Genomic DNA, 13,070 nt, shown 5'->3' with positions numbered 1-13,070 from the left:
GGTTGGGGAAAAAGAAATGTCGTATATGTACTCGGGTACTCGTACTTATCGCATCGGGTCATACTATACGGCTATTTAAAAATGACAATCTGTGCTACAATGTGCTTTTGACAATGTTGTGATTGTCCTTTTCAGTCTCAAGTAATAGCGCGTCAAAGATGTAGTCCACCAAGCAATACATTGGCCATATTTTACGTTTTTATTACCTGCGAGGTAAATTCGTGTAGCTTATGGACCCGATATTGTAACGATTCGCACAGCACAGCGTTGGTTTGATCGATTTCGTTCTGGTGTAGTGGCTGTCGAAGATACACCCCGTACTGGTAGGCCAATCGTCGTGGAAACCGATAAAATCGTTGAAATCATCCAAGTAGACCGGCATGTGAACACTCGCCCGATTGGCCAGGAACTGGGTATAGATCATGAAACCGCTTGGAACTATTTGCAGAAGATTGGATTCCAAAAAAAACTGGATGCATGGGTGCCACACGAGTTGACGCAAAAAACCGACCGAATCAACGCGATGCACTGCTGAAACGGAACGAACTCGACCCATTTTTGAAGAAGATGGTGACTGGTGATGAAAAGTGGATCACGTACGACTACCTAAAGCGAAAAAAGTCGTGGTCGAAGCGCGGTGAGCCGGCCCAAACCATCGTCAAGCCCGGATTGACGGCCAGGAAGGTTTTGCTGTGTGTTTGGCGAGATTGGAAGGGAATCATCCGCTATGAGCTGCTCAACTATGGCCAGACCCTCAACTCGGTTCTCTACTGTGAGCAGCTTGACCGTTTGAAGCAGGCGATTGACCAGAAGCAGCCAGAAATGATCAATAGGAATGGTGTTGTTTTCCACCAGGACATCGCTTGACCTCACACATCTTTGATGACCCGCCAGAAGCTACGGGAGCTAGGATGGGATGTCCTATTGCACCTACCGTATAGTCCGGACCTGGCTCCAAGTGATTATCATCTCTTCAGGTCCATGCAAAACGCTAAGTTGGCCACAAAAGAGGCTTGCGAAAACTGGCTATCTGAGTTTTTTTTGCAAATTAAAAGGTTGGGGGGGGGTGTGTTGGTTTATAAGGGTGGAATAATGAAGTTGCCTTCTAAATGGCAACAAGTTTGCGAACAAAACGGCGCATATTTGACTTAAATTGGATAATTTTAATTTGTTAAATAAAATATAAAAATCGAATTTCGAAAAAGTGTTTATCCGCGTTCACGTTCACGAGAACTCTAAACCTACCTTTAGAGGCGAATGAACTGCAAAGTTTAAAGCCTCTCAAAAACAAAGAATGGAATGGAATCGAGATTCTCTACAGGTTGAGCAAAGAATCTGATACAGGCTCGAAGCCTAAAAACACAGATGGTTTAGAACGGTTGCAACGCACTATTATTTCTTTGAGACTAGCAGAGCGAATCACGTTTTGCGGGTGTATTGCATAAAGTTGCACCTCTGTATGCTACCGGTCAATTCAAATTAAACAGCGAATATTTTTTACCACTGAAATATTTCAAAAAAATAGACAGCTCATCCGCGTTGACGGTATTGAGCTTCGTATTACGAAATGGGGGAGTAGGCATGACAATATGGCTCTGCAGAAGAAATGAACACACATTGAAAATAAAATTTATGAATGATAATTATTTTTCCCAAATCAATTTAGTACTCTTAAAATTAAAATTACAAGTAGTACAACAAGTAGTGAAAAAATACAAGTAGTGAAAAAATATCATACAAAAATTGTGTCTAAAGATAATTTTATATTAAGTAAGTTTTGGTGAGAATATCTGAAAATTCATAGAAAACAGTTTAAATTAGAATCAGAACAAAATACTTCTAGTAGGTAAATCACGCCAAGAAAAAAATTTCATACAAATTTCAACAATTGAAAACTGCTTCAGGGCCGGCTAATCTGATAGACAATAGTTGGCCTCATACAAACTAACGTCGAATCCAGATGTCGACACCATTCCGCCGTCAACGTGAATTGTAAACATTTCACCACAAACTGATGCCAATTGATTTATTTGAATATCATCGCACGACACGAATGAATGTATTTACATTAAAATAGAGCAAACCTCAAAAATTGTATCTTAATTTCACGACACTTTTTGATGAATCATATTCACAAAGATTTACGCGTTATATTGAACCTTTCTTGATGTTTTGAAGCTCGTTGCAATTTATGAGAAAAATATTACATAATATTGTTTCGAAGAAAGTATATACGTAGCAAAAATAAACGGAACAATGGATCAAATGGAATTGTGAGAAAAATTTAATCTTTCGGAAAAATACAAGTTTAAAAGCTGTCAAAGTTTTACTGTTTTTTTTTTTTAATTAAATGTCTTTAGGTGAGTCAAATATTTTGAAATACAAACATGTTTTCACATCTGGCATCCCTGTTCATAACTCACCACACTCATTGACAGTTCAATTCCTGTTTGTTTTGGTCACATCGCTCACCCACACTAGACCAAGCATCAGAATTTTAACCAACACTTGTCTGATATCGCACCAAACAGGTCCGGCTCGAGCTGTGTTGCTCCGCTTCCATTCAGTCGTCATCGTGAGCCCATTGATTTCGGTCGTAGTTTTGAAACGTACGAAGTCACGCGTTCAGTGAGCACTGTGAGTGAATTTCCCCATAACCACTATCCTTGGCACCTCGTTTTGCCCCTATCACACGCCCCATCAACCCTCCTAGTTGATTGCTTAGTTTTTTTTTCTCTATAATAAGCGAATGTGTTGGATCTCGTTGCCTTTCCATGTGCCCTCTGGTGTATGGTGGTGATTCGGTCATCCAAGGAGCAATACTTTTCCATTCTCATATTGTTTTTCAATCATTTCATCATCTTCATCTGGTTTTTGCGTTTTGCTGTGAAAAGTGTGGGCAAGGTGATTTGAGCTGTAACGAAAACTTCTGTTTGCGGTTTTAAAGATAGTTTAATTGCGAATGCCAGCAGATTCACGGAAACCGATGATCCGAGCGATTTGATTTTGATGGTGAAAAATTCAGGTGTGAACCGCACTGTCACTGCTGCCTCTCATAGTTAACGCACACCACTGTGCGATTGAGGTAAATTCTGTGGAGTTCACGGGGGTGTGTGTTGGTGCGATTCTAGAGCAGCAGTGCGAAGCAAAAGCAATGAATAATGGAAAAAAGGAAGTGCATGAATGGGAAAAATAAGGCACCGTCAAGAAGGATTACTGCATTGTGAGGGAGGAGTGAACCAAACAAAAATGTCGCAAAGTAACAAGAGTACACAGGCGGTGGAGTTCGCATGCCAACGCAGTGGTTGCTGTGATTATTCGTAGCCTCGAGTTGGGAACGATATCTATGTTTTGATTGAATGTGTTTTTCTTCTTCTTTTATTATCTATCTTTTCACAGTGTTGGCGAGTGAGTGTGAATTCTTTGAATTCGCTCGAAAAGAGAGTGACAATTTGCGTGGAAGTAAATGGAATGACGTGAAATGGTGAATAGAATTTCCGTCCCGAATCAAACAGTGTCAACAGCAGGAAAATGTTAGTGGGGGTGAAGGAATTCCGCCACTTGTGAATGTGTTTTTGTGTTTCTGCGTTTTGCTTTGGAAGAGCATTGTTTTGGATTTTTCATCATTGACCTGTCGACACGCGTATGCATACAGGCATACGTCAGGGTGGAAGAAAAAGGGTCAACCGCTTGACGCTTGACTGAGAACGGAGAGGTGAAAACATACAAAACAACAGCGCTGCTGAATTAGGTAATGTATAGCGACGGACTTTTTCTTAATAGGTTAATAATTGATTTTCTTACATGTAACGAATATCTTTCTTACGTATTGGTAAAGCGGATTCAATTCCCAGGAACTCCAACCCTTCGAATGTGTTTAGCCAAGTAGACGACTCGCAGCGTATTGACTCAAGGACATTCAGTATATAGCGCTCGCTTCGAGAGATACAAATGTATCCATTGATGGCAGGAAGTGGCGCCAAGTTGGGAATTGTGTCGTCGCGTAGTCTTCCAAGTTTCGTTCGCTAAGGATAGCTTGTTCCATTTTGCTTCCCATCCCCCTTTCAAGAACAACCGAAATGTAAAGGTCATATAGATCGATCGTTTGGTTCATTCTTCCGAATGGTTATGCTCTATAAATAATTCCATAGCAGTTAAGCAGTCCATTGAATCTCTCTGCATAGATTTGCACTGACCCTCGGTGTGTTTTAAACATTTAGCGTATCGCTCATTTCGAGCAGCAAGTAATAATTAATTGTCCGTATTGTGTCCCCGTCGTGTGAACCATTTGTTAGCGCGACCGTCTCGTAATCATTCCGCTCATAGATCATTTCGCAGCTCCATCGAGATAGAGCAATTAGCCGCAAACTATTCGCGTTGGACTGTGAAAACAAAAACGTCTTCAATCGATTCATTACGACTCTCAGATTCTACGGGGGATGGGGCTATTCTCCAGTAGTTCAAAGACTAAACTAAACGCGTCCAATTTCGTAATTACTGTTGGCGCGACTATCATGACACCGAGACTCTTTCTATTGTTGTTTCTGTTGAGGGAGTGGATCCAATAAACAAAGCTTCTGTTGACGATTCGCGCTCTCGTGATTGCGAGCGTCATCGTTGCACGTTAGACTGACTTCGGAGTGTCTCAGGCGTACCGAAATAGCATCCGACGTCATTCGTTAATTATAAAAACAGCGGGTGTGGCTCGGGTAGGAATGCATGTTTAATTTAGATCAGACGACGGAGAAGACGTCTCTGGCGTTCTTGTGTTCTGCTATGATTAATCGAATCGCGTAGAGGCGTAATTTGTAGCTCGCAAAACAGGATGGTTGCCGAAAATCTGCGACTTAGTTGATGTGGATTTTTTTCTGTTGTAGGTATTCAAGTGTAAGACAATCGACACGAAATTGAAATAAGTCTCAATTATTCAAGCTTATTACAACTTTCTGTTGTTTGTAAATGGCTCTGCTCGGCCTATCGGATCAAAGTCATAAAATACCTTTCTCATATAAAAAAATCCGAATTCATTCAGGAGGTAATAGAGGACAATATTTGATGAGAAAAATCCTTCTACGCATATGTTCGAATTTCGACAATAACAGAGTTATAGAACATTATGTTTGTTTCGGACTCTGTTGCCTCAAACTGGCTCTTTATTGAAAAATACGCTACGGAAGACGATTCCTTTGCTTTCATTTGAAAGATGAAAAAAATTTGAACAGGATATAGTTGTGAAACATGTAAATTAGTGGATTTAAATACCATTTTAGAAGTGCAAAAGTTAGTAATTTTTAAGGTACTTTCGTATTAGCGTCACCGGAGCCGAAATACAATAGATAGCAATTACTTAACCGGGCAAACGTATGCGTCGGACGCTCGCTAACGCTCGGTCGAACCTAACTAAAGGATCGTCCCCTATATTTCAAACTAATCGGGCAATCGATGGAACACAGGTTTGTTTGCGAAAGGCCGCCGCTTCCGACGGTGGGAAAAAGGTTGAATATTTGCCTCAGCAGAGATTCATTACTAATACTCTAGCGTAAATATTTTCCTTCCGCTATCTCTCCTCCTTGTTTATATGTATGCATAATTTGAAACACCAAACAATCGTCAATCATAGCATAAAAAAATTAGGCGATTGTTGCATCGTTACAGGGCCAATGCACACGGGAGCAGATACAAACGGGGTTTCAGTGTAGCGAAGATGCAAATATCCATATATCGAAGGTTTGAAGCATCTAAAATACACACACTTATCTCCGTTTTGGGCTCTTCTCAACAGAAGCGCTTTCTATTAATATTGCAAGTCTAGATTAGCTTATAGCGAATTCGTTTTTGTTCAGTTTCAACCCCAGTGCCGCACTAACTGCTGTCAAAACGTTTTTTTTATTCACTCAGTTTCGTACTAGTTCGCCTCGAAATCTGTTAGTTTCGCACTGAGATGTTGGCACTCGGGTTCACCAATACCTGCTTTCAAAAACAAAATTATGAATGAAAATTTACTTTAACGTATCGAATATATATTTTATGTGATGAAATAAGAGTTTTTTTCCGATATCGCCGAAACATATTGAACAAAAGCTGTGTCTAATGATGATTTTATATCATAATAGTAATTATTCGTTGAACAAACAGGAATGCACCGACAAATGGTTAAGTGAGTGTCAAACAATATGAAGTAAAAATTTTCATTAAAACTTTTATATTTTTACACTGCACTTGGCCCTTCTGATCTGATAGAGAATAATTTACCTCCCAAGCACTAATATCGTCACCAGACGTCGACACTGTGCATTTGTCGTCGCGAATATAAACAAATCAGACTATATAACGCACAGCAACAAACCGCCGCATTCGTGAAACTGAAAACGTTTTTTTTATAACCGAGTCAGTTTGGCACTAACTCAGTTTTAAAAACGAATTCGCTATTAGCTGTCATCCTTTATAGAGAGAGTTTTTGACGTAGGACTACGTCTGATAGAGATGTGCCATCCGCTCATGAGCTGTTTATTCGAATAGCTTCATCATAGTGAGCGGATTTGGATCGGCTCGCAATCAAAACAACGCAGCTCATCAGCTAGTTATGGAGCTGGAGAGCTGATGAGCTGCTGAGCTGTTGAGCTGTTGAGCTGATGAGCTGCTGAGCTGTTGAGCTGATGAGCAGATGAGCAGCTGAGCTGTTGAGCTGTTGAGCCGCACAGCTGTGGAGCGCAAAAGCTGCAGAGTGTAAATTTTGAGACGCGAAAGATTTTTTTTTCTCCCGCACTTTATGATATGACGTCAGTTTGTTTTCGTGTGTCCCTCTTCGTTCTTTAGTCTTAGCAGAGATGCCAGATAGGAAAAAGGTTTTTGTTTTGAAGATATTCAATCGTTCGTTACTTCATTAATTTTTTCTTACGTCAAACAAAATAATAAACATTATTATATGCTTGTAAATGCCAAACGTTGAAAATGTTGCAGAATACATTTGGTGACACCACTATGTCTAAAACATGAGTGTATGAATGGTATAGAGCAGGGGTGGCCATACTTCTGGTCATTGCGGGCGACTAATTGTTCAAATGTCAGGCTGCGGTCTACCAACATTGACTGTATTAACGAATTACAGGTCATGTGTCATTATAAAACTGCGTATTCCATGGTCTTAAAAATCCAAGATGGCGGCCGCTACAAAATGGCGGATTACACATTTTTTCAGAACACACACAATATGTTTATCAAATGAAAGGGATTGACTAGTAGAATACAGAAATTTATGAAAAATGTAAATCCAAAATGGCCGCTACCACAAATTGGCGCCATATATATTTTTTTTTCAAAACCTCCTTCATTATGGGTATCAAAAGGAAGTTCTCGACTAGTAGAACATAGCAGATCATGAAAAATCCAATTCCAAGATGGCCGCAGTCTCCAAACAACTAATCACTTTTTAAATGGTTTCATTCAGCTTGACCTATTTGTATGTATGTTTGAATGTTTGTAAGATTGTCCCACATTAATAAAAAATTGACCCCATTCCTGTTGACTGATTGATCTGAAATTTGGACGACACCTTTAATTCTACTGTCATTATAAAACTACGTATTCCATGATTTTGAAAAATTCAATTTGGTCGTCGCTAAAAAAATGGCTGAATGACTTGGCTTGGAGAACACGAAACATATAGCGTATTTGTTTATATTTGCGACGGCAAATGTACAGTGTCGACGTCTGGTGGCGATATTAGTGCTTGGGAGGTAAATTATTCTCTATCAGATCAGAAGGGCCAAGCGCAGTTTAAAAATATAGAAGTTTGAATGAAAATTTTTACTTCATATTGTTTAATTACCTAACAAACGTAGTTTTGACACTCGCTTAACCATTTGTCGATGCATTTCCTGTTTGTTCCACAAATAAGTACTATCATAATATAAAACCATCATTAGATACAGTTTTCGTTCAATATGTTCAAATGAGTCATGCTTCGAGCCGTTCGTCCTGTCCACAATTTCATCTAGTAACGGAACGCACATCTAACGTCTTTATGGAAGCCCCCAAACCACCTGACACAGTCGAGCATCCCAACTTTTTCACTTGTGCCGATTTTAGCAACCACCGCAGCCGTTCCGTTCCTGTGTTCGGAGTTGGTGAGGGGGTCTTTCAATGTGCTGATTCAGGCAAGTACGAATGTTATATCGCTTCTTCGCTTCCTGAATTCCGTCCCGTTTCCAGTGATCCCGTACATTATAAGGATAGTACAGTTCTTCTATCATACTCAGCTGGATTGTTAAGTGAACCGGAATGCACTGATGAAAGCTCCATGAGAACTCCTAGTCCACTCGACACAGTCGTGCTTTTTGATCTATCCTGTCGTCGGAGTCGTTCCGGTCCTGCTGGCGATGTGCGGCCAGGGGTTTCCCACCCACCTGCTCAAGGCAAGTACCAAAAAGTTACCGATCTCGATCCTGCTGATGAATCCTCGCCTTCTAGCGTACGTCGGTGTAGAAAAATGTGTGTTTATTACCAGAATGTTGGTGGTATTAACACCTGCATCAACGATTATTTGCTCGCTTGTTCTGATGATTACTACGACATCATCGCTTTGACGGAAACTTGGCTTGATGACCGCACTCTGTCCAACCAAGTTTGTGGGCAAAACTACGAAGTCTTCCGAACGGACCGAGATCAGTTCAACAGTATTAAGTCATCTGGAGGTGGCGTTCTGATAGCTGTCCATCGACGTTTGAAAGCCCAGCTGATTGCTGAAAACGCATGGTCGTGTGTCGAACAAGTTTGGGTTTCGATAAAACTAGCAGCGAGAGTTCTGTATATTTGCGTTGTGTATTTTCCTCCCGATCGCATTCGAGATACCGCATTGATCGACGTTCCTGTACAATCGCTGTCAACAATAGCTGCACGTGCGCTTCCAGCAGATGAAATTATCATCTTTGGTGACTTTAACCTCCCAGATCTAAAGTGGCGAATAGGGTCTGGAAGATTTCTGTTCGCTGATCCGGCCAAATCGACGTTTCATGCGGGTACGAACGCTTTATTAGACGGCTATAGCTCCAACTTGCTTCAGCAAATCAATTCCGTTAGTAATGAGAACGGCCGCATGCTCGACCTTTGCTTTGCGAGTAAAACTGACGAGGCTCCAACACTATCGGTAGCACCAGCGCCTCTTGTGAAATTAGTACCTCATCACCCTCCACTATGTTTAGCACTGGAAGTCTCTGCGAATAGTTTCAGCGCCGTTCCTATCGCCGTCTACTACGATTTCAATAATGCTGACATCAGTAGCATAATTAATGTGCTCTTGAATATTGACTGGAACGCAATTTTGGACAAGGACGACGTGGACGGTGCTGTTCAAACCTTCACGAACATCATAAGCTACCTAATTGACAGGCATGTTCCTAAGAAAAATAGACATTCATCTACTCACCAACCGTGGCAAACCATCGAAATTCGACGACTCAAAACTGCCAAGAGGGCTGCACTCAGGAGATATTCAAAGAACCGTCTCCCAATCTTCAAGCAACACTATTTACGACTGAACCATCAGTACCAAAGAACGTGCAAACGATGCCATGCAATATATCTACGTGGGGTTCAAAGAAAGTTTAGAAGAGATCCAAAATCATTTTGGAAATACGTCGATGAGCAACGTAAAGAGTCGGGACTTCCATTATCTATGTTCCATAACGGACAAAGCGCGTCTGATGTTCAAGGGATTTGCAATCTTTTCTCAGCGAAGTTTTCAAGCCTTTTTCTCAAATGAGAGCCTTTCTCAAGAGCAACTCTCAATGGCCACAAGAAGCGTTCCACTTCAGAACAACTCTTTTTTCCGCATCGATGTCGACGATTCAATGCTACAATCAGCGTTCAACAAATTGAAATCCTCGAAATCTGTTGGACCGGATGGAATCCCATCATTGATTTTAAAAAAAAAGTGCTGTTGGATTGATGTCTCCAATGCGGATTTTGTTCAGCTTTTTCTTGTCAACGGGTATCTTTCCGTCGCTTTGGAAGAGAGCATACATTTTTCCGATCCACAAAAAAGGGGACAAAATGAACGTTGATAACTATCGAGGAATCTCTGCCCTGAGCGCGGTTTCTAAACTTTTTGAACTCGTAGTTATGGGACCGATATTTTCCCATTGCAAGCAATACATTTCCATCGATCAACATGGATTCATGCCGAAGCGTTCTATCACAACGAATCTTCTCTCTTTCACAACGTACATATTCGATGGAATGTCCAATGGTGTGAACCAAACAGATGCTATCTACACCGACCTGTCAGCCGCCTTCGACAAAATCAACCACGATATTGCAGTGCAAAAGTTAGACAAGCTTGGTTTCAGCGGAAATCTCCTGCATTGGTTGAAATCCTATTTGACGGGAGATTTCACCGATGTCTATTGCTTGAAATCTCTATTCAGTGCTTTAGTTCGCTCTACGCTGGAATATTGCTCATCGATTTGGAATCCATTCTACCTGAATGGAGTCAACAGGATTGAAGCCGTGCAGAAACGGTTTATTCGGTTCGCTTTACGGCATCTACCGTGGAACAACCCTCATCAGCTTCCAAGTTACGAGAGCCGATGCCAACTAATAAGTCTAGCCTATAACGCTACATGTACGGAGAGATCTAAACCGCGCCTTATTGATGTATGACGTCTTGATGGCTAGGACAGAATGCCCAGTGATCCTCGAAAACATCAATTTTAACATTCGATCTCGAACTCTACGAAACTACTGCTTCCTTCGAGTACCTTTCCTTCGTACTAGCTATGGGTGCAACTCAGCCGTTCAAGGCCTGCAGCGGCTGTTCAACAAAGTAGCTTCGGGTTTCGACTACCATATTTCACGAAGTGCGGTTCGGCGAAATTTCATAGAAATTTTCATTAATATCATTAGGACAGAAAGTGTCTGTTGATTTACCAAATAAATAAAAAAAAATATAAAACAATATGTTTCTGTGATATTGGAAAAAAACCTCTTCTTTCATCACATAAAATAAATATTCCATACGTTAAAGTAAATTTTCATTCATGATTCTGATTAATTTTTTGAGTATCATTAGTATACATCTCTACAATAAAACCATTCCCAAAAATATTTCTTTTTAAATTTTTATTTCTTACCTAACTTTCTTCGGAATATTTTGATGATGTACTCTATTCTATTAGTCAAATCATTTTATCCGATACCAATATTGAGGGGATTGCAAAAAATACATAGTCGACCATTTTGTGGCGGCGACCTTTTCGAATTTATGTTGTTCATAATGTAGTGTATTCTCCAAGTCAAGTCGTCATTCAACCATTTTTTAGCGGCGGCCTAAATGAATTTTTCAGGACCATGGAATACGCAATCAATCAGAAATGAGGAACGGGGTCAAATTTCAATAAATGTGGGATAACCCTACAAACACTCATACATACATACAAACAGGACAAGCTGATTGAAACCATTAAAAATCGAGGGGTTGTATCCGAGACACGACCGCTTAAGACGTAGGACTACGCAATCTTTTTTTTTAATTTGTTGGTTTATCATTTCGGATATCATTTGTGAATACATCGAAAGTTCATAAATAACTCTTTAGTAAAATGTTCCGGGGACCCTGAAAAGGTTTAATGGCTTGCGTGGTTTGTAGAATCATTTCGAGAAGCAACGATTCTTTCTTGCCTTTGCGAGAACAATACACTGGTTGGTCATATGTCGCAATTTGTTTCTTTATAACAATGCATGCATTGCACTGACTATTTAACGAGAGGCATCTTCCGTGCATCGCCATTCAACAAGCATCAAACACGCATCTAACAGATGCACACAGTTGCAGCGATAAACATCAAGTGAAATATTCGCTAGAGTTCACGGCTCGAGAGGAAACATAGCAGAATAAGCGACCTCAGAGGAGATGCAATACTTATACGCTAGCGACAGTTTACTTACTTCGCAAATATTCTCTTTTCGCTATCCCCTTTCGTTGTTTCTATTCTACTTCTTCTTCTTTTCATTTGTTTACGGAAACTTCAAATCCAACGATTCACTCGTCTTCAACTGTTTCTATTCGGTTTCTAGCGGCTGCATAAATTGCTCGTTATTGACAGCTCTGTTCGGGAAAGCACACAAATGGACAGAACAAATGTATGGGGAAATGGGAATGCTTCCAATTTTCATCGATTTAAACCTTATACAGACTATGGGATTGTAATATACAGCATACCAAACAAATCTTAGAGAATTTCCGATTCGATTGGTATGCAAATCGTTAAAATCCGTTCGCAGCAAAAATAGTTATTAACGTTAACTTTATTTGATAAAAACGTGACCTGTTTTCTGATTTGGCACCCTTAATGTAAGACGTAGTCCTACGTCAAAAGGCTATGTTGAGGCATTGAACGATTTTGGTACAATGATCGAATTTTTGTACTAAAACCGGTCTGTCACATTCCGTTTCAGCAATAATATTTGATGATATCCCACGCTCTAGTTGAATCTGATACAGGCAAATTGAGGTCGCTGAGATATTAAACTTACCGAAATCAACTGTTCAAGTCCACGTCGTGGTACATTCGACGAAGATCATCTTTCATGAGCTGTTATTTTGTATCATCAAAATGCAGCCGAAATGAAAATTAGTAATCTCTATTATTTATTTATTTATTCATTTTATTTATTTATTTTCGTTAAACAAATGTATACTACATACTCATATATTAATGTTACAATGTTTTTATGCTGAATATTATTCCTACGGTACATGTTTCTTTTTAGCTGTTTTTTATTCATTGTTGTGTCAATTAATTCGCAGTTCTGATTGTATATACGCATCATGCGATTGATAGGAGCGTTGTTTGCATAATTTGTTCTGGATGTTTTGGTTAGAAACAAATTGCGTGTTCTTAGTTGACGCCCAGGTACATAGAAATTTAATTTTTCTAGTAATTCAGCTGATTGTACTCGTTGCGAAATTAGATCATTGCAAATTTACGGCGTTCCTTTAGTGATTGGATGTTTATCAGCATGCAGCGTGCTTCATATGAAGGAAGTGGAAATGAGGTCCAGTTCAACTTACG

General features: G+C 40.0%; 2 protein-coding genes across 5 annotated transcripts in view; both read left to right on the top strand.

Moving 5' to 3' along the window:
- Positions 1-2,535: 2,535 nt before the first annotated feature.
- LOC129775059 (DENN domain-containing protein Crag) overlaps positions 2,536-13,070 on the top strand; it is an 84,132-nt gene continuing 73,597 nt past the window's right edge. The window contains exons 1-2 of one of the 4 annotated variants that reach the window (XM_055779262.1): positions 2,536-2,637; positions 3,400-3,751. The gene's annotated coding sequence lies outside the window, so the exon portion shown is untranslated. Of the gene's footprint in view, positions 2,638-2,663; positions 3,026-3,066; positions 3,086-3,399; positions 3,752-13,070 lie in introns of those variants that run through there. The other 3 variants (XM_055779264.1, XM_055779263.1, XM_055779265.1) reach the window with 3 other exon arrangements.
- On the top strand, positions 7,952-9,760 carry LOC129774350 (uncharacterized). The gene has a single exon (XM_055778069.1). It carries the CDS (start codon positions 7,952-7,954, stop codon positions 9,758-9,760), a length of 1,809 nt encoding a protein of 602 aa, XP_055634044.1.

Source organism: Toxorhynchites rutilus, chromosome 3, assembly GCF_029784135.1.
Source record: "Toxorhynchites rutilus septentrionalis strain SRP chromosome 3, ASM2978413v1, whole genome shotgun sequence".
Lineage (NCBI taxonomy): Eukaryota > Metazoa > Arthropoda > Insecta > Diptera > Culicidae > Toxorhynchites > Toxorhynchites rutilus.
This window is presented reverse-complemented; position numbering and strand designations above follow the sequence as displayed.

What these genes read in the sequence shown, in the direction of transcription:
- LOC129774350 (XM_055778069.1), top strand. Translation starts at nt 7,952, where the DNA reads ATGAGTCATGCTTCGAGCCGTTCGTCCTGTCCACAATTTCATCTAGTA.